The sequence below is a fragment of the Pteropus medius genome, unplaced genomic scaffold, assembly GCF_902729225.1.
Source record: "Pteropus medius unplaced genomic scaffold, Ma_sr-lr_union100, whole genome shotgun sequence".
NCBI lineage: Eukaryota > Metazoa > Chordata > Mammalia > Chiroptera > Pteropodidae > Pteropus > Pteropus medius.
The window spans coordinates 4,627,472-4,652,083 of record NW_024350927.1 but is presented as its reverse complement, the minus strand read 5'-3'; the positions used below and the strand labels follow the sequence as shown (position 1 = coordinate 4,652,083).

The window sequence follows — 24,612 nt, the reverse complement described above, 5'->3', positions numbered from 1 at the left end:
GCCTTTTCACTGGACTTTGTGCTTATCGTGCAACTGGCTTAGTTTTTCCAGACGTTTTTCATTCTATCCCTCACCTTTTCTGGGTCACTGACAATCCAGCTTTCCCCTGCAAAGCACTCTGGGAAAACTTGAGCAGCTGTATCCCCAGAGTTGACAGGTCCCTTCTGATTCCAGATTAAGCACATTATCAGATGGAACCTGGTTTCCCTCCCCCGCCCACCCCTTAAGCTGGCAGTGGACATCTTTGAGGTGTCCTGAAGAGTGGTTATTTGGGGAATGTATCAGTACAAACGAAGAGCTCAGCTGGGTCCCCACCCACATCACCTCCTATCCCAAAAGGGTTTTTTTTGTTTGTTTGTTTTTGTCTTATTCCCATTGATGATAATGGCACCAGATGATTTAGAAACTAGCAACTGATTTCAGTAAATACTTCTGCCTCATTCCACTTTAACCATTAAAAGGGTCTTCCCACTGTGGATCTGTTTTTCTAGACCATCCTTGGAGAAACACACGAGGAGGAGGATGAGATCCTTCCAAGGAAAGACTATGAGGTGAGATTCTTAGATGCTGTCTTGAGTAACAGAAGTAGTGAATGACCTGGTCATTTCAGACCAAAACATTAGCATTCCAACCAGAGGTGTTTTTTGACCTCTCCCACAGAGTGAGCAGGTTAACTCTCCTCTGGGAAAGGGGCTGTTTAACAAGCCCTTTTCTCACCTCAGTTGCAAAACAATGTCTGGGTGTCTCCATGTTTTCATAGATCTTTGGCTCCTTAACCTGGATAGAGTATGTGTTTGCCATTAAACACTTTCTTTTACAACTCATAGAGACCTAGAGTCGAAGCCACTGACAGTGTATGCTCGTAAAAGGTGTGGGCCAGTAGACCTTGCTCCTCTTCTGAAAGAACTTCATTTTTAGAAGATTGGTACTTGCTCAAGCAGCTTCTCTCCGAAATGTTCTTGTTTGTAGTTCCCGATTTCAAGTATGGAACTCTTTGAGTGTGTATGTTTAGTGAAGCCAATCCTACTGAAGTGAAACTTAACACATGACTTTTTAATTATGCAATCAGTTCATGATGACTTTTTTATGATTTTTGAAGTGACAAAAACAAACCATGGTTGTGATAGAAGATTCTTAAACAGTTTATAAAAAGATGCTAGAGAAAAACCCATAACCTCATTCAATTTAAAGATGACTCTTAACTACCCTTATTAAATATGCTTTTTTATGCCTGCATACCTACCTTTTTTAAGTAACCGCAGTGAGATTCCACTAAATATTTTAACCTGTTTTTCTCCCCACTCGATAAGACTCTTTGTATCACTAGATGCTTTTCTACAATATTTTTAAATAGGAGAATAGTGTTTTATCGTGCCACAGTTTGTTTAATCTGACTTTTCTTTTTGATGAACTGCATGATGGTGGCCATCCTTCCTTGTCTGTCCTTAAGTACATCCTTAGGATTAATCCCAAAAAGTGGAATTAATCATGCATATTTAATGCTTTTTTGAAAATGTCATGTAGACGTAAACATTCAGTAATCTAGGGCAACAACATACTCAGGCTGGTTTTATTAATATTTCATCTTTTGCTGCAGAATTCAATGTAACTATCATACTTGGTCATATAGCATGAAATTTAAAAGACTTTTATTACAGAAAATTTCACACGTATACTCAAGTAAACATAATAGTATTGAAACCTCCATAGTCATCACATAGCTTCAGCAGTCATTCAGCTAGTGCAGGTCCTCGTTGCTCCCATCCACTTGCTTGTCCACTGAGAGTAAATGCATCAGGAGGCTTCACTAGAATTAAATGACAATGTTTTATTCAAGGGTCTTAAGATCTGCAAATCGGAAACACTGCCAGAACGTTCCGAAGTAAAGAGAAAAGTTGAGAGTTCTGACAAGTAAAAATTACAGTTCTGAGGAAAATCAGCCCTGCATTCTTAGCTTCTGGATTGGTCTGAGATGGTGATCTTCCAGATGTCTGGATATTTGAATGTTCTTTCCTAAGTTCTTCAGAGAGTTACTCAGTTACCCAGAGCGGGGCGAGAGAGAGAGAGAGATCACCTACCATTGATGTACAACTGAAAAGTTTGTAAGTTTAAGTCCTCAGGCTCATTAAAATAAAATCTGTTCCTCATGTTTCAGCCCACTCTGATTTTGGTAATTTTGTTAACTTGGCTATGATGACTCCATTTTGTTTTTCACTCTTTCCTCATTCCACTTCCCATATTATTTTGAAAGAAAAGTCTAAACATCACAGCATTTTATCCATAAGGACTTGTTTTTAGCATAGCACCATACCATTTACACACCTAAGAAATTAACAGTAATTTCTTAATATCAGATATCCAGTGTTCAAATTTTCCCGTTGTCTTATAAATTCCATATGTATTTTTTATTAGTTTGAATCATGTTCCAGATAAGGTCCTCACACTGCAGTTCTTTGATACGTGTTTTAAATTTCTTCTGTCTGTAGGTTCTTCCTTCATCTTTTTTTTTTTTCCTTGAAATTTACTTGACAGAATAATTTTAGGACTCTGAAATTTGCCAATCACACCACCATAGTATATAGATCAATGTGCTACTCTGATGAGACTTCTTTCAATGAATCAGAAAGCACGATACCAACTGATGTATTTTCTCATATTTCAAAAAATATCTGTTTCCTGTGCATAGTTGAAAGTTTTGCAAGAGTTAGCATAAGACACTCCATATTGTGTTGTCACCTCATTGAACCTGGAGATATCCTCACTGTGTTACTGTGACTGAAATTCAGCTTTCCTCTTGTTCTTGGGGGCTCACCAGCTTCTCTGCTCCACGGGCCCTACTGATCCCACGGCTCTCCTATGAGTCATTAATATGTCTTAATTAGCCATCTTCTGACTTAGAGCTTCTTGAGACCATTTGCTTTGTGTAAAACCAAGTTTGGTTAGGCACTTAATCAGAAAAAACTGCTCAGATTGTATTTATTAAGACTCAACTAGAAAACCTTTTGTTGGAAATCTTTCTAAAATGTGCTCTTTGCCTATGTAAGATTTCATTGCATATACTTAACTCTTTCTTTGATAAGCTGGGGGTCTTACAAGAATCCCCTTTTTGACATCTATTCTCATAATTGGGTTGAAGAATAATAACTCCCTTTTTTGGGACTGTGCCATTACCAAAGAGTAATGTTTTCATACAGGTCACAGAGCCCTAATTGCTCTTTTCAGTTAGAAAAAGGCACCCCTTAGAGCAGAGGACTTAAAGACCTACCCTTGTGGGCCATAACGTGGCCTCTAGCTCAAGGCCTGCTGAAGGTACTTTTTGTGTGAGCACTAGGTCCCCTTCCTGGTAGAATTTGGGTTGCAATTCATGCCCCACGTGCCTCCATGGCCAGGTGCCATTTTGCTTATAACCACTGGCAGCAGCCTTACAGGGCACCTGCAAAACTTTGTTTAAAAAGTTGTTAATCCCACAAACCAAAGAGCAACATATACAGCAGAAATAAAAGGAAGTTAGTCGTGGTGAAAGAGAAGTAACAATATCTGATTTTAATAACAGATCCTGTAGTCCCTTGGTACATATTTACAAAGTGTCAGGCTCTCAACTGACTTATTAAAAAAAAAAGATGATATCTTGGCCTGGCAGTCATTTGTAAATGCCCCTTTAAACAGTTTTATTGAGCCGTAATTCACATACTAATACAATTTACCCATTGAAAGTGTACAATTCAATGGGCTTTTTTAAGTATATTCACCGAGTTGTACAGCCATCGCCAAATCATTTTTAGAACATTTTCATCACCTCAGAAAGAAACCCTGTAACCATTAGCAGTCACTGCCCATTTCCCTAACCCTAGGCAACTATGAATCTATTTTCTTTCTCTACAGATTTGCCTGTTCTGGACATCTAAAAACCTTTTAAATGGTTGTGGAGTCATAACATTATTAGACAAAACCATCAAGCAAATAATCAATTGACTAGTAATTTACATAAATATTTGGTATTGAGGATATTCATATATTTCAACATTTTAATTTTTTTCCTTGTTTGTTCCTGGAATGTGATATTACTCACTTGCTCAAAACATACATGCTTCATCATTCATGGATGAGTCTCGTTTTCCAGCAGAATTCCTTTTTACTGACGGTGGTTTTTTTTTTTGTAATCGGAAAATTTTTTTTTTCAACTATAAAAACTACATCATGTTTGCTATGAAAATTTCAAAAAATACCCAGATGTGAACACCTCCTAAAACACACCTCAGAGATAATCACTGTTAATAGTTTTCCCAGATGTTTTTGCTTTACATAAGCCGACATACAAATAATCTTAATTTTGTTTACTCAAGATGGGATGATATTATACCACAATGTAACTTTTTTATTCATATGTCTTTTTCAGAGTTTGGATTATGATCGCTGTATCAATGACCCTTACCTGGAAGTTTTGGAAACCATGGATAATAAGGTGAGTCCCTTATTGATCTCTTGGGACTGAGTTGGTCTTATGACAGCGTCTTTTTCTGTTCTAAATGCTCCAGTAAATACCCTTACCCCCTGGCCTTTTAGTTCCTTTCATGAAATACCTTAGCCCTTCATCCTGCCGAGCAGAGTACCCACTGGCCTAGCCCCTTAGAGTTCATTATTTTTGCATTGTAAAGCACCCTCTCTGTCAGACATCATCTTTGCCATTTTTGCTGTCCATGCGAAATTTACTCTAAAACTGGTTGACCAAAATGTGTTCCTTCCCCACTGTGAATTAACCCTGTAACAAACTGAGTCATTCTTTTCCTGTGTGAACAGAAGGGTCGAAGGTATGAGGCGGTGAAGTGGATGGTGGTGTTTGCCATCGGAGTCTGCACTGGGCTGGTGAGCAGGCGGGGCACTGGGAGATGGCTGGCCGGAGGGGCGGAGGGGGGTCAGGGCAAACTCCAGCCTGATGGATAACTTGTTTGTCATTGTAAGAGATCACGTTGTCTGTTTTCCTTTTTCTTTTTTTTAAATCAGTAACCTGACACTGTTGTTCATACTTCTCTTTTGCTTCTACCTTATGAAATGAAAGTGAGCCATACAACTCTGATGCTGTTTAAAGCACTCGAGGTTTGGTCAGGCCCTGTCTCTGTGGTACGGTATGGTCCTGTCAGGTAGATAATGTAGCAAGGAGGACGCGTAGTGTGTCTTGAGGTCACTCTGTAGGGAAAAAGCAAAAAAGTGGGAATAAAACCAAACACTATGCCCTTTTCTTTAGCATTGTATACCAGTACGCAGGACACCATGGATCTCGGTGAATTTACTGTGCCGTCCTGGGCTTCCCTGCCCATCGCTCATTTTATCTAAAAGGTAGAGCAGTTGTGGGCAGAGGAGGACCTGAATGCACAGGTTCTGGGGCTAGCACATTCACAGATGAGATCACCGACAAGTAAAGATCGCGAAACATTGCCAACAGTTAACGTAGTGCAGCATCTGGAACCATAACTGCCGACTTACTGTGGTTAAACCTGGAGGAGAAAACCTGGACCAGTTAGCAGGCAAAATGGTACATGTCAAATCTAAATTTCCATCCATACAGTATTAGAATAGGGAGTCGTCTTCCTCCATTCAGGAGGCTATAACAAAAATACCGTGGACTGGGTGGCTTAAACAACAGACATTTATTTCTCATCATTCTGGAAGCTGGGAAGTTCAAGATCAAGGTGCCAACAGATATGAGTCTGGTGAGGGCCCCTTCCTGGTTCATAGATGGTCACCTTTTTGCTGTGTCCTCACATTGTAGAAGGAGGCAAGAGAGCTCTTTGGAGTCTCTCTGTTTCACTCTGTTTTTATCCTAGTAAAATTGGTCTACAAGATAACATATATTTCGGGTACATAACACTATAGTTTAATGTTTGGATATGCTACATAGTGTTCATCACTATAAGTCTAGTTACTGCCCATCACCATACAGTTGATCCCCTTCACCTATTTCGCCCACTCCTTAACCCCCTTCCCTCTTGGTGTCTCTTTCATAAGGGCAGTAATCCTATTTGTGAAGGCTCCACCCTCATGACAGAATCGCCTCCCAGAGGCCCCACCTCCCAATACCATCATATGGGAGGGTAGCATTTCAACATGCATTTGGGGGACGGGGACACAAATATTTAGTCCATAACAGAGATTTTACGAGTTCCTAAGCAGAAGCCTGTTTCTCTCCTTCCTCTGTATGGAATTGACCACAAGTCTCTTGCTTAACTCTACATGATATACCCATAGGGCGTAAACACATATTTAATATAATACAGCCACAAGGACCAAACCGCCATTTTGATTTTCATGGCACTGGTCAGATTTTTACTGTAGTGAATTTAGAGGTCAAGGAGCATCTTTCTAGTTAAAACAAATGGTATGTAGAGGCCCCTTTAGTGATATTCTAACAGATACCATTGTGAGGGCAACTTGGGTTGGTTTAATTGTTTTATGGAAATTTCAGAGAGTCTGTTTTGCTATTATGGTTCTGATGGCAGACTTCCTGTAATAGGCAAAATCATTAGCTATCTAGGTATCAGTCTCTCTGCTACTTTCATGTCAAACTCCTTTGAACTGTCACTTGCCAATACCAGCAACTTTACCTTGCGCCCTCCTGTTGTGGGAAGGCAGACCTGCCTTTATGACATAGCAACCTCATGCGGCTGAATCTCTTATCCTTTGATCTGTCACCTCTTATTGCTCCAGTATTTAAAAGCCCCCGGGCACCGGCTTGAGGGAAGTCTAGCGTTAAAGGAATGTAACCTTTGATCCTGAATCTACAAAAATGGAAGTCTTCCAGTTCTCCTTTAAGCCCAGAGCAGGGACTTACGAGAGTGGAATAGTGGAACCGGAGAGGTTTTTCTCTTACTTACCTGAGTAACCATGGACTATACAAGACGGTTATAAGTGAAAATAGTGACTTTTTATATATACGATAGTAATTACAAACATGCAGAAGCCGTAGACACCTAAGCGAATGTTGGCATTCACAGTAATATCCTAAGCTGTACGCTTACCCAGCTAAGCATCACTGAAGACATTTTAGAGTGTTTCTTTGGAAACTGCCTTCGAAGAGAGCTGAGCAGCCCCTCACACGGCTCCACGTTGTTGCTCCCGAATCGCGGGTGACCTTTCTTGGTCTCACATCTTTTTCTGCATCTTTTTTTCTCTTTGTTTTACTCTCTTTCTCTCAACGTAGCTGTACCCCCCTTCTTCTGTTCTTTGGCGGGTGGTGGGGCCAGGCTGGAGCGGGGTCTCCTGGAGAAAGCAGAATGACCAGCGAAAGCCCACTCACCCAATGCTGGTTGGTAACGCGGGCTCGTGTGACCAGCCGCCAGGATGCAGTGGGGGCGGTCAGTGCTTTCGGGGTCACTGCCTGTAGCACAGCGGGGAAGAGCTGTGTGACGGCGCCCTTGCTCTTCACAGGTGGGTCTCTTTGTGGACTTCTTTGTGCGCCTCTTCACCCAGCTCAAGTTTGGAGTAGTAGAGACATGTATCCTTTTCACGGTTCTCGGTGTTCCCAGACGTCAGCTGCCCTGGATTGCTTTCTTGCCTAGAAATGAGTTTAACAGGAGACATGATCTACAGAGAGCTGTTTATTAGCCGTTTGGCTTTAAGGTTTTAAATTTTTATCGAAGGACACAAAAGGAGCACTTTAATTAATAGAGGTCCTCATATTCATGGTTGGTAAGACACAAACCACCAAGATGCCTGCTTTTCCCAATCAATCTATAAATTAATTCAATGTCATTCCAATGAAAATTCCAATAGAATGTTTCATGGAACTCGAAAATTCTCTTCTTAAATTTGTTTGGAAAGAGTAAAGGGCCAAAGGTAGTTGAGATAGTTTTGAACAACAAGCAGGGGAACTTGATTAGATGTCAAGACATATAATTTAAGAGGTAGCAATTGAAACGGTGTCTGATTGGTGCAGGAACACCCAATTAGACAATGGAAAGTATTAGGGAAGCAGAAACTGGCCTGTACGCACGCAGAAGTGCAGTGAATGACGGAGTTAGTATTAGAAATCAGTGAAGGGAAAGTGGATTATTTAATAAAAGATGTTGAGACATTGGTTATCCATCTGGAAAAATATAAAATTAGATTCCTACTTTGTACTATAAATTCCAGATGGATTGAAGGTATAACCAGGCAAAACAAAACTTTAACAGACTGTATGATTCCAAGAATAGAGAATTATTTCTTAAAACTACAGAAGGCACAAAGTATAGGGGAAAAGATTGGTAAACTTGACCAACAGCAAAGTAAATATTCTATTTATACAAACAAAAACCCCAAGCAACAATAAAACACCATAAACAGTGAAAAACAAGTCCACAGCCTCAGTGAGGTTATTCACTATGCATTTAAGAGACAAATAATTCATATTCAGAATATAGGAAGAACTTCAGCTCTAAGAAAAAAAGCCCAAACAGCCCAATAGAAAAACTAGCAAAGGAGGCAAACAGGCAATTCCCAGAAGAGAAAAACTGAATGGCTCATATGTAAACCTATGGAAAAGTGCTCATCTCACCACTAATCGAGGAAATGAAAATTTAATAAATAGGAAGGTACACCTTCCACCTTCCTATGACTCATGATCTCCTCTCCCAGCCGTGAGCCTCAGACATTACAAACATGTTCATTGCAGCTTTTTGATTGCAAGAAGTTGGAATCACACACCAAATGGGGAAACGGAAAATTTCTGATATGTTCATCTAATATAATTTTATGCAGAAGTTAAAACGAGTGAACCAGAACTATGTATCGATCGACCTGGCTAATTTTCAAAAACTTAATGTTGATGTAAGGAAAAAGAAAAGTTGTAGCATGTGCCAGAAATGCTATACCATTATTTTAATTTCAGAAACATATGGAACAATATGGATACGTATGAAAATATACAAGCGTTAGCCTAAAAATAAAAACCAAGTGAAAGTCAGCAAGCATTTATTTGAGATTCAAAAGAATAGCTATTTGGGAAGCACTGATTCAGGTGATCGTGATAAGAGGCAAAGGCAAGGTGTATTTATGTTAACGGGAAGGGGAACAATTACATGAATGAGGAAGAAATTTCTTTGGGTGTTAGTAAGCTAGGGAAGGAATTTCTGTAAAATGCGAGTAAGCTAACCTAGTGATGCTAATTCTAAAGGAAGTTTAGAGTGATAGTCATATTGTCTGCTTTCTTGTTATCTTTGCAAACAATTGTCTAGAATACCTGCTGCTTTAGGCCTAGTCCAAAGGTTAATTTGCCCAGTTTTTACATTCCAAAGGTCTGAGAAGACGCGCAGGGCAGGCTGTCTTGGATGGCAGCTCTGACTCCATTTCAAAGTGGCTTTGTTTATATTATTTTTCACAGAGGGAAGAAGGATGCACAATAATTTCAGGTTAGTTTCTCCCAGGGGAGAGTGAGACAGAAACATTGTTTTTTGTTTTTTTTGTTTTTTTGTTTTTAATAGTACTTAATGTTTTAATTTTTAAAACATATGTGGACCAAACATGGAATCACGATGAGATTCGTTAAAGCTCAGGCTGTGGGCGTACAAGGTTTTACTTTCTGTAGTGTTTGAAGCATTTCATAATTAAAAAGGATACTTAATGTAGATGACATCTCAGGCAGTTTTTATGAAATTTCAGAACAGGAGAAGCTGCCCCGCTTCAGGTTGTTGCAGGAACACCCCGGCTGGTGAGCAGGTTTTCCTTAACCCAGTTTCTGTAGCGGTGGAGGAATGCAGCCAGAAAGGCTGCCTCGCCCTGTCCCTTCTCGAACTCTTGGGTTTCAACTTGACTTTTGTCTTCTTGGGGAGCCTTCTTGTTCTAATTGAGGTGAGGTGGTGTGGGTGCTACCTTTTTGCTTACGAGGTTGGGGATCCTGCATTTCCTTACTCCATCTCTATTTCTGGAATGTCAGAGAACTGAATTAGGCTTAGACTATAGATTCCTGCAGAAAGTGGCCTCTTGTTCACTTGGAGATGTTTCTGAAAGTAAAGGTCACAGCCTCTGGTGAGATCGCAGAGGGAAAATCTACAATAGGAGGGTGGTTCTTCACCTTGGGAGCACGTTGGAATCACCTAGAGAACTTTAAAAATGACTGACTCCTGGGTACCAGCTCAGATGAATGTGATCACAATCTCTGGAAGTGGGGTGCTTGTATGGATTGTTGAAAGGCTCCCCAGGTGATACTGAGTCACCAAGAGCTTGTTAGAAAGGCACATCCTCCCATGCCCCCTCCGACCTACTGAGTCAGAAGCCCAGGGTGGGGCCAGGCATCCATGTCTTCACAGGCCTGCAGGGCGATGCTGATGCTGATGGGGTCAGTTTGCCATCAGTATGAGGTTGCCGAGGGTCGGCCGGAGGGCCAGTCTGTCTGAGTGTGTGGGCGTGCCTCCTCTCCCCCAGCCAGTGGCAGCAGGTTCCGGGATACCCGAGATCAAATGCTATCTGAATGGCGTGAAGGTGCCCAGCATTGTCCGTCTCCGCGCCCTGCTCTGCAAAGCCTTCGGAGTGCTGCTCAGCGTGGCTGGAGGTGAGGATGGCCTTTCTGACTCTCACCTGCAAGTATTCCAGGGATGGAGATGAGAAGCGTATGTGTGTAAATGAAGGGGATGGGGATTGGAGGGCCTGCCCTCTAACAGATCTCTGCACTTTTTGTTGATCGGTTGTTGTTTTTTTAAATGCAGACACTCTTTGTAAGTTTCCACTTAGAGAGCTCTGACAAATTCACCATTCCGTTTTGAAGTAGAATGACTAGAGTTGGTTATGGACTTGGCTTTAGCAAGGTCAGTGAGCTTTTTGTGTTAACAGCTAAATAGTAACTATTTAGGCTTTGTTGGCCAAGAGGCAAAATGGAAGATATTATGTAGGTACTTAAACTTATATAACCATCTAAAATGTATCTGTGTAAGAATATAAGAAACATTTTGAGCAATCTAGTCCTACAACTTGGCCCACGGGCTGTAGTTTGCCGATGCCCGATTTAGAGTCTAAAGAATGTTTTATCTCATTTGATGGGAATTCGACTCACTTCCTTATAAAGTCATATGATCATCTCTATTTTGTAGTTGTCAAGAGAAAGGTTTACGCAGCAGAGGTCTCCTGACCCAGAGGTGGTTCTGTGCTGACTGATGGCTTCCCTTCTTTACTTTGTCCCAGGGCTCTTTGTGGGGAAGGAAGGCCCCATGATCCACAGTGGCGCGGTGGTGGGTGCTGGCCTCCCTCAGGTAAGGGCTGATGGGCTGGGAAGGTGCGTCCCCCTCGGTGGCCTCCCAGGCAGGGGCATGTCCCAGAGTCGTGTCTGTGGTCTCGTTTGGAAAAAGTCCATTGGGAAAACCCCACCCTAACATGACTTTGGAATCTGATGTCATTGAGTCGATGTGAAAACTACATGGCCTGTCTCCCAGGGGAGCCAGTAACTGGTACTTTGAAGTTTTAACGAGGCCCTGCTGAGTCTTAGGAGCAGTGATGGGGCATAAAGTCCATTCAGATGAAAGTTGCCTGGTGCTCCCACGGCTGTTGCCCAACGCCTCCATGTAAGGTGGCTCAGTGGGTCAGCTCAGTGCCACCAAAGGCCGGAAGCTCCACTGGGGTGGTTCTGGGCCCAGGGCTGCTGACTCCACCTGAAGGATCACAGGAATAATAACAGCTGGGCCAGACTCCTTTTTTCTCCAAAGCCATCTCAAGGGTTTAGTTGTCATCCTCATGCTCAGAGCGGGAGACTAGGGCTTGGAGAGGGTGAGGAGCTAGCTCAGGCAAAGCCCCCATCCTGGCGGGTGATTCCAGATTCCGGGCTGCAGGTTTGAGAAGCCTCAGTTCCTGTGATCCATCACCTGTTGACTGTACCTCTCATGTCCCAAGGGGAGGGAGCAACTGTGATAGTGGTCAAAGCCAGGGAGAAAAGGTTCTCGTCCAGAGCCCGTCTTTTGCTCTCTCTCTTGCTGCTGCCTCTTCTCCTTCGCATCTTCCCGGAAGTGAGCTGAGAGGTGGAGGGGGCCCAGGCCAGGCCCGAGCAGCAGCGTGAGCGTTTGCTGGACAGATTGAAAGGTGGCGCTTTGGGCCCCTTCCTTCTTCGTCCTCTGGGCAGGGCTCACTTTGTCCTCTGCAGCAGCTTTCAGTTCCACCCAGCCCTTGGCTCAGCTGTTTCCTGTCCCCTTTCTGTTTCTGACTTGTTGACTAAGCGTAGTGCAGTTTCTGGAGATCTTAGGTTCGGAGAGGCGGGGGCGGGGGTGGGGGGAAGTTCCTCCCCAAGCTAACTTCTTTTTTTCCTGGGGTGCCATCCTGGACCCTCCCCTCTCACATCACATCTTCCCGGGCGTGCTCGAGCCGCGGGCACTCGCCGGTGTCCTGGGTTCCTGCAGCCATGGTCCCTGCGGGCCCCTCTCTGACGTCGTTCTCTCTCGTTTTAGTTTCAGAGCATCTCCTTACGGAAAATCCAGATTAACTTCCCCTATTTCCGAAGTGACAGGTACGGAAAGGTTAGGAATTAGATTTCTTTTTGAAAAAAGTTTGTTTTTCTGTCCCTAAGACCTGATACTTGCTCTCACTGGCTCATAGTCTCCCGGGCTGGGCAGGTGCCTGCGGAACCCGACATCAGAAAGGAGGTGGGCTTTGCGGGATTCTGAAAACAACCAGCACAGGGCCAGGCTGGCATCATGGCTTGTATTTCATCAGGCCCTAAGGCCTGGGCGCATCTCAGGCAACGCACGTTAAAAATACGGCCGAGGGAGTCCACGGGCATATTACAAAGAATGCGTTTCTTATTCCAAAGCGATGTGTTTGGCCTGCCGCCTTTCTGGGTTAGAAGGTGCTCTTGTCAGTACTGTCAGCCTGTGGGGTTTCTGCGTGTTTCCTGCGCCCCTTACAAGGCCCAGGGTCCGAGCTGTCCACCTTCTCGTCTTGGTGTTTCTGCAAGTCACTGTTGCCTGCTCCTCTGCACGCAACCAGCTCTTCGATGTTTTCACTGATGCCGTGGCTTTCTGGAAGGAATCTGGTGGAAATGCGGCCCAGCAGGACTGAGCGGGGGCTGGGGTTCCACGACGTCAGGAGGCCTCCACCTGCAGGAACTCAGGCCGGGGAAGAGCGGCCGGCTCTCAGGCGATACCATATTTGCTGCTGAGCCAGCCTCGCCAGAGCCCTGCCCTCATAAGCCCTGACTTCATGGGTGCCAAGATCAAACACGGGAAGACGAGGAAGCGAAAAGCTGCCTTTGCTGCCTGAGGGCCCTTTCTCGGGTAAACCGTCTGTGTCTGTCTTCCCTCCTCAGAGACAAGCGGGACTTCGTGTCGGCAGGGGCGGCTGCCGGCGTCGCTGCAGCCTTTGGGGCTCCCATTGGGGGGACCTTGTTCAGTCTGGAGGAGGGCTCGTCCTTCTGGAACCAGGGGCTCACGTGGAAAGTGGTAAGGAGGGCCTTTGGTGAAAACCTCCTACGCTTAGCCCCATCCCGAAATTTAAGCTGGACACGTCTTACTCAGTACATTTCCCCATAGTTTCGATGAGACGGGATGATTCAGTGTATTGGAAATTCCTTTGCTCTAGACGCCCATCACCGCCAAACCACGGCCTTTGTTATACATCTCATGCCCTCCTCATCCCCACATCAAACTGCCGTTATCCTCTCTCGATGAACCGTCCGACGTGGACACGCGGAACTGGCGGTGGTCGGTCAGGCAGGCGGCAGCAGAGCCCGCCCTCGAACCCCTGTCTCCCACCTCCACAGCATGCTCTTCCTCTCGTGTTTCCTCAGGAGCGGGTTCTTTCTCCTGTGGTTATGAGGCTCTGGCACGGGAGCTGGTCCGTAACCGGCTCTAAATAAATAGCTCTCACAACAGGCTGCTGGAAGGGAAACTTCTCGTGGCCTGATTTTTGGCTGTTTACACAGCGGGTGTATTTGCTGCAGTGTTACCTGGAGTTTGCAGGTTCTTATGGGGGCAGGAGGTTTTGTGAGGGAGCATCAGAGAGAAAGTAGGACTTGTCACTATTGAATGTTCTTATTTCTGTCACCTGTCCCCTTAGCTCTTTTGTTCCATGTCTGCCACCTTCACCCTCAACTTCTTTCGTTCCGGGATTCAGTTTGGAAGTTGGGGCACTTTCCAGCTCCCTGGATTGCTGAACTTCGGCGAGTTTAAGGTATGTTTTGTCCTTCCCCCCAGAATTTCTTACTTGACCTATGACAATTGCTCTTTAGTAAGGTACCAGGGGGAAGTGATCGGAAGGGTAGGTACAGCTTCAGGTGGGGTATCTGTGCCCCGCTGGTCTCCTGCGCCTGCCCCCTGCTCGGCGTGGGCACTGGCTCTCACGGAGAGAAGGAGCCACCCCTCTCGTGTCTGTCTCCTCTGCTCTGTCCCTTCCTGTTCTCATGGGCACCGTGGTTTTCTTCTCTCTCTCCCTTGCCCCTTCTCTCAGTGCTCTGACTCTGATAAAAAATGTCATCTCTGGACAGCTATGGATTTGGGTTTCTTCGTCGTGATGGGGATCATTGGGGGCCTCTTGGGAGCCACATTCAACTGTCTGAACAAGAGGCTTGCAAAGTACCGCATGCGGAACGTGCACCCGAAACCCAAGCTGGTCAGGTACCTGTGCAGTCGCCGCCCCTGCCCGCGTGGCTCCCTGCGCGCTGCGTGGGCCATCTCTCCCGAGGGAGGCGATTCTGTGAGCAGATGCTGCCTCCCACACCAGCTCGATTTCACATCTGAGGTCGGGAATGTAGGCGGGGTTATAAATCTTCTGCGTTTGTCAGACAGGCCGAAGGCTGAGTCCAAGCTTAATTGGCATCAGAGTTGCTGGTTGACTCCTAGCCTTCCCTGACTTGCCACTAGGACACATAACAAAGTCAGAGGAGTCCATGAGACTCTCGCCCCTGGGACCTAAAACGAAAGCCCATTTTGTCCTTTGGAGAGCGATGATGTGGATATAGCAACCCATGTACCTGGGTGCCCACTTTTTACATAGTAATTGCTGGAACACAGCACGTCACTGACAAATTCTGCACGTGTGCTGACCGACCAGGGGCTGCTGCGTGTGCTCTTCAAGGAGATGAGGGTGGGGTAGGCAGTCACGTTTTTGAGTTCCCGAGTCTTTTATCGCATAATAACAACTGCGCTTTGCTCCCTAGAGTCTTAGAGAGCCTCTTGGTGTCTCTGGTAACCACGGTGGTGGTGTTTGTGGCCTCAATGGTGTTAGGAGAATGCCGACAGATATCGTCCTCGAGTCAAGTCGGTAATGACTCATTCCTGCTCCAGGTAAGCCCAGAGCACCTGCTGCCTTCATCCTACACCTACAAGAAGAATCCAGAAATGTATGACATGCCTCCGTCTCAGGCTAATGGACGTGTTGGGTTTAAGAGAGAGAGGAATGTGTAGTAGGTTTTTTACTTGAGAGAGGATGTGCATCCTCTGTCTCCTGCACATCTGTGAACGGTCCTGGTCATCACAGAGGAGAACGCCCCTCTCTCTCCCTTTCTCCCTCTCTCCCTCTCCTTCCCCCCCGCCGCCACGAGTTTACAAGAGTCGCCCTAAGTCCGGGAGAACCGAGTGTCTGTCTCAGGGCAAACCGCGGTCCTGGTTCTTCCTGGCGTTTGGTCATTTCCTGGCATGCGTCCCTTTTGCATTCCATTTCTCTTCCTAGGAGTATGTGGTATTTTCTGTAACCTTTCCCTGAAAGAACAAGGTCAGTAGGTGGGCATTGGAGCTCACTCAACCCTGTGTTTTTGATCCAACCTGGTGGGTCTGAAAGCTGGGCTATGGGCAGCCAGGTGTGTGGTTCTGGCATTGAGGGTGGAGCCTGGGGAGTGCTCTGTACCTGTCTTCTTGTTGAAGTACCTGAGTAGCCGCTCGAGTTCATCAGAGCCGCTTTGGGGCCTCTGTCTTGGATGGCTGCTGCTTCACTGTCCCCCAGACCAGTCCACGAGCAGCGAGAACGTATCAGACCAGGGGGCAGCAAACTATGGCCCATTAGCCAAATCTGGACCTTGGCAACTGCTTGTTTTCACGTAGCCCCCAAGCTAAGAACGGTTTTTACATTTTTAGAGAGTTGCAAAAAGAAAAGAATATGCAGCAGAGACTGTACGTGGCCTGCAAAGTCGAGAATATTTACTGTCTGGCTCTTCACAGAAAAAAATTGCCAATCTCTGTTCCTAGTTATCCTCATTTACCAGACCAGGGTTTTCTAAGATGTGTTCTCAGGAATGTTGACTTATGTGATTTAAAAACAAATGGAAAAGGATTCCGTGGTCGGACGGGTTAACCAGAAGTTTAAATTTTCTTTAATGTAGGGTGGCCTAAGACCCTTAAAATTCCAGTGAGAACGCTGAACATTTGGAACGTGTACTGCGTGCCACATACCCCACTAAGCACTGTACATACGTGATCTCATGTAATCCTTACCACTACCATGTTGGCTCGTACTGTATCCCCATTTTAAGATGAGAAAACTTGGGCAAAGTGAGGTCTTGACCAAAGTCACTCAGCTAGTAATGTAGCATAGACGGGTATCATTCCCATTTTATAAATGAGGAAACTGAAGCATCACACAATAAAATACCTCTCCCAGGGTCGCTAAATTAGAGTGTCAAATCCGTCTGCTTCTGGAGCCTGTGCCCTGCTCTTAGCGGACACTCCGGTTTCCAGCAAGCGCTGTGATGCTGCTCAGTGCATGTGACTCGTTCCAGGAAAGCTGCAGGACCGCGTTCCTGCAGACGTGGCTTGGGAAGCACTGCGTGTGCCAGTCAGTGCGTGATCGTCTCAGCTTGTCCACAGGGCCCTGTTCCGCACACATTTCTCATTTGCCGGCTTTTCCCTGCCAGGTTCCACCAACAGGGGGCGCTGTCCTGTTTCCCCATGGCAGCCTTCATTCATCCAGCCATATCGCCCAGCCAGGTTCACCTGGTAGGATTGCACTAACCCCTCCCCTAGTGTTACAGTGTCCCACCGAAGGGCTTCTCTGCAGTGTTATTAATAGAATTGAATCCAGGAAAAATCCACATCCTTAACGAGCTTTGTAATAACGCTCTATTTGTCTGCCTAGCGATAGGCGTGCAGTTCACCCCCTATACTGTCGTACGCCATCAACTAGATCAAGAACTGTCATACTCCAAGTACCTTGTCCTCTCATGAGTCGAATGGTATCAGGATCTCATCCTGACACACAAAAGTGGAAAGAATGAGAGGGCCGAAATGCGGAGAAGTAATCTTTTTCCAGCTGGGATTTTGTTCAGCCTGGCGGAACCTGGGGAGGGGCGGCCAGGAGCACAGCATCTGCATCAGGATGCGCATGGAAGCACGTTCCCTCCTGCAGCAGATTCAGAGTGGAGGCTGTTTCCATTTGGAGCCGAAGTTGAGGCATTAAGTCGAGCAGTACCCTGAACACTCCTCGACAAACCTGTCCACTCCCAGCCACTTGTCTGTCGCCTGCCTCATTTTCCCCCAGTCCACAGGGCTCTCAGGCCAGGCTTCCAGCCATATCACTTCATCAGCACTGGGAGAGGAGGCAGGGCCAAATCTATTATGCATCACAGTTGTGATTATAGTTCCATTATGAATGTGGATGAACGTGGGCCCTGGTCCTGATTCATTCATTCTCAGAAGCAAGGAATATGATACCAGTTGGCCGCTCTTGGGTGTAGATCTATTTTTTGCTGCCTGCTTAATTTACGGGAAAAGCTGGCAAGCCAGACTTTTTCTACCCAGATGAGGACCCCCCGCTTGAGGACTGAATGCCCCAGTCATGTGTACTGACCTTGTGTTGTCTTTGCTTCCTGTTTCTTAGGTCACGTCAGAAGATGTGAATTCAAGTATCAAGAACTTTTTTTGTCCCAACGAGACCTACAATGACATGGCCACACTCTTCTTCAATCCCCAGGAGTCTGCCATCCTTCAGCTCTTCCACCAGGACGGTGAGTATCCGTGTGCCTGCCCACTCCTGGGTGGTTGGTTTTTTCTGCGGAGAACAAATGGTTAGTATTTCTCTGACCCTCTGTTGGCCCGCAGACACAGCCAGGCTTGCCCTTAATTCTGAGCAAGAACAGGACTTTTCCTTTGTAATACCAACCCAGACAAGATTAGAGTTTCTGCCTCCGGTGTTGGAAGTGAACCGGTTGGGGTACGGAAGGACCTGGTAGGAGCCGAGGCGGTCTGGCGGGTCTTGGCCGGCATCTGGGAGTGGGACTCATGTCGGTCCTTGCCTTGCAGGTACCTTTAGCCCCATCACTTTGGCCTTGTTCTTCGTCCTCTATTTCTTGCTTGCATGTTGGACTTACGGCATTTCTGTTCCAAGTGGCCTTTTTGTGCCTTCTCTGCTCTGTGGAGCTGCGTTTGGACGTTTAGTTGCCAATGTCCTCAAAAGGTACAGAGTGTGTGTGTGTGTGTGTGTGTGTGTGCACGCGCGCGCGTGTGCGTACACATGTGTGCCCATGCACAAGCGTGTGAACCATAGTCCCCGCCCCCCTCGCCTGGTTTGACTCTAAGCCTTGTTCTTGGTGTCATTCCTCGCCAGCTACATTGGATTGGGCCATATCTACTCAGGGACCTTCGCCCTGATTGGTGCCGCGGCTTTCTTGGGTGGGGTCGTCCGTATGACCATCAGTCTCACAGTCATCCTGATTGAGTCTACCAATGAGATCACCTACGGACTTCCCATTATGATCACTCTGATGGTGAGCACGCCTCTTCTAGGCCTCTTTCAGGTTCAGGGCCACGTTCACCCCACAGCAGCCTCTTTTTAAATCTTGGCTTTGTCTTTCAGGTGGCCAAATGGACAGGCGACTTTTTCAATAAGGGCATTTATGATATCCACGTGGGCCTGCGAGGGGTGCCACTTCTGGAATGGGAGACAGAGGTGGAGATGGACAAGTAAGGCCGTGATATCTCCGCATGTCCTGGTTGCAGAATTTATCAACTCTAGGGCCCAAGGAATATTTGTATTAGGGCAGGAAATGTTTATTTAGATTCTTGGGTTGGAATTCAGTGAAACAGTAAATAACAGGAAGGTCATTGAAGCATATTTGTTTCCGGGCATGGTCGGGAATGTCGAACAGTTACGGTGTGGCCGGGAGCTGGGGCAGGGCGGGGGCTGAGGCAGACAGGGCTACTTCAGGGTTTTGTTTGGTTCCTGTGGCGTGCTGGTTAAATAGGAAGCGAGGTCTCTGCATAAAGCCTGTGTTAGGATTGAATGTTTAAACGAAGGCTCTACTAAGCCCTGGGAGTGAAACTAGCTTGCCTCACGTGTGCCTAACGAAATGTCGTTCCTTCAACAGTGATTGTTCTGGGCATAGTCACCAAATTATCCAGCGGCCCACAAGTAGTTTAGACCTCTGGTGTCTGGGTGTCACACATGGCCCTTATCATCTAATGTAGCGGACAGCAAACTTCTGTAAAGGGACAGGTAGTAAATATTTTCAGCTTTACAGGCCATGTGGTCTGTCACAGCTCTCCAGCTCTGCGTCCGTAGCGCAGAAGCAGCCACAGACAATATGTAAATGAGCGAGCAAGGGGATTTGACCTGTGGGCTGCAGGTGCCATCCCCGGTCTGAAAGGACACCTTTTTTTTTTTAATTCCAGTAGTATGATTAGCAATTCACCTGGAGTGCGCCTGGAGGACAGAGGAGGGGTTGGCCAGTGCTCCTAGGCAAGCAGATGGGGTTCTTGGTGAGGGGACTTTTCATACAAGGGATGAGTAGAGGCCCACCAGTTTGACAAAGCAGGGAGGGGCTGGCTGGCCAGGCATGGGGGAGGGTCACGTACAAAGGGGAAGGAAGTGCAGAGGAGCGTGTGTTCGAGGAAGTGCTAGAGATGGCTCAGAAGAGACAGAGCAGGTGGTCCAGGCGGTGCAGGAGGACCAGCGCCGCCCCATCATGCTTGCTCCGGGGGAGCTGCAGGCTCTGTCGTGAGGCTGGCTGGCTTCCCTCCCTCCCCCAGACTGAGGGCCAGTGACATCATGGAGCCCAACCTGACCTACGTCTACCCGCACACCCGCATCCAGTCTCTGGTCAGCATCCTGCGCACCACTGTCCACCATGCCTTCCCGGTGGTCACGGAGAACCGGGGCAATGAGAAGGAGTTCATGAAGGGCAACCAGCTCATCAGTAACAACATCAAATTCAAGGTAAAGAAAACTGCCCAAGAGGAAAGGTGGGCAGGAGATGGCCAGCCGTTCCTTATGTTCACACCGGTCTAGCGCTGGCGCTTAGGGACAGTCACACTCTTCATTACATGTGACGGTGAGTAGACTCGACAGCGAGAGTGGACTTTGTTAGACCATCAGGGCGCATGTCCGTTTTCCCAGCAAGCACGTGGACGGGTTTTTTTCCATCAGCTGTCTTCAGGACTCCTTGCTTAGAGTGTGCAGGTGTATTGGAGAGGGCTCTAGAGTCGTCACCAGACGTGGGTGTTGGCCTGCTTAGGGAGGAAAAAGAAATCAATCGACAGTCACAGGGCTGACAGGGAAGTGAAGAACCAGGGCGATGCCCTCGGGCACGTGCCGGCGGCTGACGGACACTCAGGGTACCAGGCGGCCTCGGCGCCACCTGCTCTCTGTCCTCTGATTGCTCCCAATTTGAAATCCAGGCAGAGGGAAAGTCCCGTTGCCTCACTTGGGCCATGTGCCACCGCTTGGCTTTGGGGACATGGAGATCAGTCCCACCCAGACATGACGTAGGAGAGGGGTTGACCCCACCGGAGAACCGCGACGCTCCTCCCAAATCACAGGAGCAGGGATGTGAGGCCGGCACACACCGCAGCGTCCAGCAAGCCCTGTGGCGCCGGCTCCGAAAGGCTCCCGCGACTCACAGCCCCTGGGCCCCCGCAGAGGTTTCTCACCTCGGTGGGCATGTGCTTCTGGCCCTCACTGTCACCCAGATCCCTAAGCTAAATAGATGCTGTGCCAGAAGTAGATGCTGCGTTGGCGTGCCCGCCTCCCTGGTAGAAACCTCTGCCGTCGTCACCTCCTCCCCGCCCACAGAAATCCAGCATCCTCACCCGAGCCGCTGAGCAGCGCAGACGCAGCCAGTCCATGAAGTCCTACCCGTCGAGCGAGCTGCGGAACGTGTGTGACGAGCACGTCGCCTCCGAGGAGCCGGCAGAGAAGGAGGACCTCCTGCAGCAGATGCTCGAGCGGAGGTGAGCGGCCGCCCTCCGCCACGCAGGCGCTGGTGGCCTGCAGCCCCAGGAAGGCCGGCCCTTTGCTCGGGTCCTGTCAGGCAGCTCCCGAGTCTGGGGGCGATTGGCGGGGTGGGTTAGGGTGCGGACGGAAAGTGATCCCGCTGAGGGTATACTAGGCAGCGTCTGGTTTTTGTATAACAGATACACTCCCTACCCCAACCTATACCCTGATCAGTCCCCAAGTGAAGACTGGACCATGGAGGAACGCTTCCGCCCTCTGACCTTCCACGGCCTGATCCTTCGGTCGCAGCTTGTCACCCTGCTCGTCCGAGGAGTTTGTTATTCTGAAAGTCAGTCGGTAAGTCTGTCGTCTTTTCCGAACCGGGATTATGGAAGGCAAGGTGGCAGGAACACACCCCTCGACCTCAGGGAGGACAGAGGGGCTACTCAGAGTCCACGTGCCAGCGGGCTGCTGTCGAGGGACACACAGCCCACAGTTCCCCTGCTGCAGTCGGCGTCTCCAGGTGACTTGAAGCAGGCGGTGTGACTTCCCCCTAGTCGGTCTCTGCCCCATTTGTCAAGCGTCCTTCTGCCAGCCTGCAGGCTTTTGATGTGGTGTCTTAGTGTCGGGTGCAAATGAACTTTCTTACATGTTCTGTCAAGAAATAGCATTCTTCCCGTGAATTCCCCTGCAATTTCCTTTTTCACTTTCATTTGGTTTTTGTAGAGATAAGCAGGGGCGGGGTGTATCGTTCAAAATGTCCCTGTCGCCACCTGAGACTCGCTCAGCCCCATACACTTCTTCCCTTTAGATGGAGCTGGGAAAAGGAGGCTAAGTCGGTGCTTCGAGGCCTAGTTTCTAAACCGACTCTCCCAGGGGAGGCCAGCCAGCGGTCACTGGTCCGACTGGCCTAGAGAAGAGCAGCTAACGTGGGGCAGGACAGGAAGGGCCGCAGGTGGAGTGGCCGGGACCTGAGGGTATGGTTCGTGGGGAGGAGCAGCCTGGCGGGAAGTGGGTGGAGGTGATGTGTGGAGCACGGGACAGGGAAGCTGGAGGAGTGGGGTCGCAGGATTACAGAGGCCTTTCCCGCACACACACCAGCCCGAGCAGGCCTGGTAGAGCAGTGGGCGTCGGGTACTGGACAGAGAAATCTGTGTGCAGGGCAGAGATCGGGGCAGAGCAGTGGCCAGTAGTTGTGATCACTGTGGTCACTTGTGGCCCAGTGACAGTCAGCAGCAATGAAAGCTGAGGGAAAATCCAGGAGAGTCAGAATGGGTGAACCGTAACAAGAGCTACTGTCTGGGTTTCCTGTGGCTGCTGTATCCAGCCCCAACCGACCGGGTGGCTTCGAGCAGGAATGTATTCTTCCATAGGTCTCACGTACAAAGTCCAGCATCAACAGGGCCGTGCTCTCTCTGGAGTCTCCTATGGGGTCCTTCCTGTCCCTCCTAGTTTGTGGTCGTAGCCAGCATCCTTGGTGTTCCTCGACTATAGACACGTCACATCTGCCTCTTTATCACATGGCTTCTCCCTGTGCCTCTCCTTTTTTATGAGGTCCCCAGTCATTGGATTTAGGGCCCTCCCTAATCCAGTACGACCTCGTCTTGACTTGATGACATCTGCAAAGACCCTGTTTCCAATAAGGCCACATTCGCAGGCACTAAGGGTTAAGAATTGGACATATCTTTTGGGGGGACACAAGTCAACCCACACAGCTCTTATTAGTTAGCACTTTTCTAATTTAAATTCCAGAATAACCCACGTCTATTTTGCAGTTGAAGAAAGGGTAGTTCGGAGAGGTGAGGAGACTTGCCCAGGGTGACGCTGGCTTCGGATCGCCCCATGTCACTCCGCAGCACCTGTTCTGGCCCCTGCTCTTCACCACCTCGCTCTCAGCAGGGCCGTTGCTGGGCGGATACGGACGGGAAGAGGGAGGGGGCTCTAATGGGACCCTGCCAGCGGCCGTGCCCGGTGCAAGGACAGTGTCTTAGTGTCTCGGTTGGGATTACAGAGCTCCAGCCAGCCGCGCCTTTCCTATGCCGAGATGGCCGAGGATTACCCGCGGTACCCCGACATCCATGACCTGGACCTGACGCTCCTGAACCCGCGGATGATTGTGGTGAGGAAGGCGGCCCCTCTGAGATGGGCCGCAGGGAAGGGCTGCTGCCCATCTGTGCTGCCCGTGTCCCATCCTGGTCAGGGCGGAACTGGCTGCAGGTAACTCATGTTGTCTCTGCTCTGCAGGATGTCACCCCGTACATGAACCCTTCACCCTTCACCGTCTCACCCAACACCCACGTCTCCCAAGTTTTCAGCCTGTTCAGAACGATGGGCCTGCGGCACCTGCCGGTGGTGAACGCGGTGGGAGAGGTGAGTCTGAGTTCCGCCAGAGGACGGGGGACCCCGCCAGCCTCAGTGGTCCATCCACCCACCTTCAGGGACCACAGCTGCTGTACGTGAGTCAGGGCTCCGCAGCCCGAGGACACATCAGAGTCCCTCAGGGGGATCTCTCAGACGCACACCTCTGCAGCTGTCCCACCAGGAGTGAGTGGGGCGAGTGGGCGGGTGGGGCTTGGGGAGGCTTCACGAACCCTTCCTGTTGCCTCCTGCGTTTCTCATGTGCTGTCTCCTGCATGGCCAGCAGATGTCGCCAGAGGCACAGCGGCCTTTTTTTCTGCATCCCAGAAAAGCTTAGGGTCGTCGTTCCTCTCAAATGGCTCTTCACCTTTGACCCAGCAACACCTCCTGGGGATAGGGGGTTCCCCATCCGTTCATAACATTAAATGAGAGAATTTCAAGCAAAATACTTAGAGATACAACACTTAGTAATTATTGCGGCAGACTTTTCCTTTTTTTTTTAGAATTCTATTTTTTATTATATGTTATAGAAAAATAAGAAAATATAAGTAAAGAAAAAAGAAATACCAAACCCTTATCCCTACAGAGATGTGACTTTTCAACATACATCCTTTCTCTTTTCTCTGCATCTAGTAGAAATTTTATGTAACAAGTTTTGATGAGTATGTTATCATTTATCCTCTTTAATGCTCTAATTTTTCACTTAATCTATAAAAAAATTTACTTTTGACAGCAGAAAACGTTCATTTAACAACATGTCAGTGGCTCAACAGCCCTCTGTCACGTGGCTGTCCAGTCGCGCATTCAGTAGTCCTCTTTCGTGGGATCTCCAGTTAAATTTCACTACAGTCGTCACCCGTTTGAGGCTTTCCATACACGTTAGCAGAGCGCCCTACAGGAAGTGACAGCTCGCTAAAGTGAAAACGTGGGACAGCAGAATGCGGAACGGCACAGCTGGTTCTGACGTTTACTGCAGTGGGTCGAATCATGCTCCTTGAGACACAGCTGCACCGACAGCCCCAACAGTTTATGGTGGGGGGCCACATCAGTGACAGATGCGAGTTCTCGAAGCGACTGATAAATGACCATTTAGGAAAAACACTTTTCTGAACTCACACTCTACTGTACTTCTGTCGCCATATGTGTGGGGGGGTTCCCCACATCAGGCAA

General features: G+C 47.9%; 1 protein-coding gene across 7 annotated transcripts in view; it reads left to right on the top strand.

The window, feature by feature from the left end:
* Positions 1-24,612, top strand: part of CLCN6 (chloride voltage-gated channel 6) — a 29,209-nt gene that overhangs the window by 457 nt on the left and 4,140 nt on the right. Inside the window, exons 2-23 of one of the 7 annotated variants that reach the window (XR_005648526.1) lie at positions 492-551; positions 4,397-4,462; positions 4,798-4,863; positions 7,423-7,489; positions 9,716-9,822; positions 10,396-10,522; positions 11,149-11,216; positions 12,399-12,457; positions 13,256-13,388; positions 14,005-14,118; positions 14,395-14,561; positions 15,104-15,230; positions 17,755-17,881; positions 18,177-18,330; positions 18,481-18,640; positions 18,730-18,836; positions 19,902-20,088; positions 20,944-21,101; positions 21,285-21,441; positions 22,837-22,883; positions 23,096-23,203; positions 23,329-23,373. Coding sequence is in view for 2 of the 7 variants with exons in the window: in XM_039842198.1 (XP_039698132.1) it covers positions 492-551; positions 4,397-4,462; positions 4,798-4,863; positions 7,423-7,489; positions 9,716-9,822; positions 10,396-10,522; positions 11,149-11,216; positions 12,399-12,457; positions 13,256-13,388; positions 14,005-14,118; positions 14,395-14,561; positions 15,104-15,230; positions 17,755-17,881; positions 18,177-18,330; positions 18,481-18,640; positions 18,730-18,836; positions 19,902-20,088; positions 20,944-21,101; positions 21,285-21,441; positions 23,096-23,203; positions 23,329-23,454 (2,445 nt within the window). In the remaining 5 variants the exon portion in view is untranslated. Of the gene's footprint in view, positions 1-491; positions 552-4,396; positions 4,463-4,797; positions 4,864-7,422; positions 7,490-9,715; positions 9,823-10,395; positions 10,523-11,148; positions 11,217-12,398; positions 12,458-13,255; positions 13,389-14,004; positions 14,119-14,394; positions 14,562-15,103; positions 15,231-17,754; positions 17,882-18,176; positions 18,331-18,480; positions 18,641-18,729; positions 18,837-19,901; positions 20,089-20,943; positions 21,102-21,284; positions 21,442-22,457; positions 22,884-23,095; positions 23,204-23,328; positions 23,460-24,612 lie in introns of those variants that run through there. The other 6 variants (XR_005648527.1, XR_005648525.1, XR_005648528.1 and 3 more) reach the window with 6 other exon arrangements.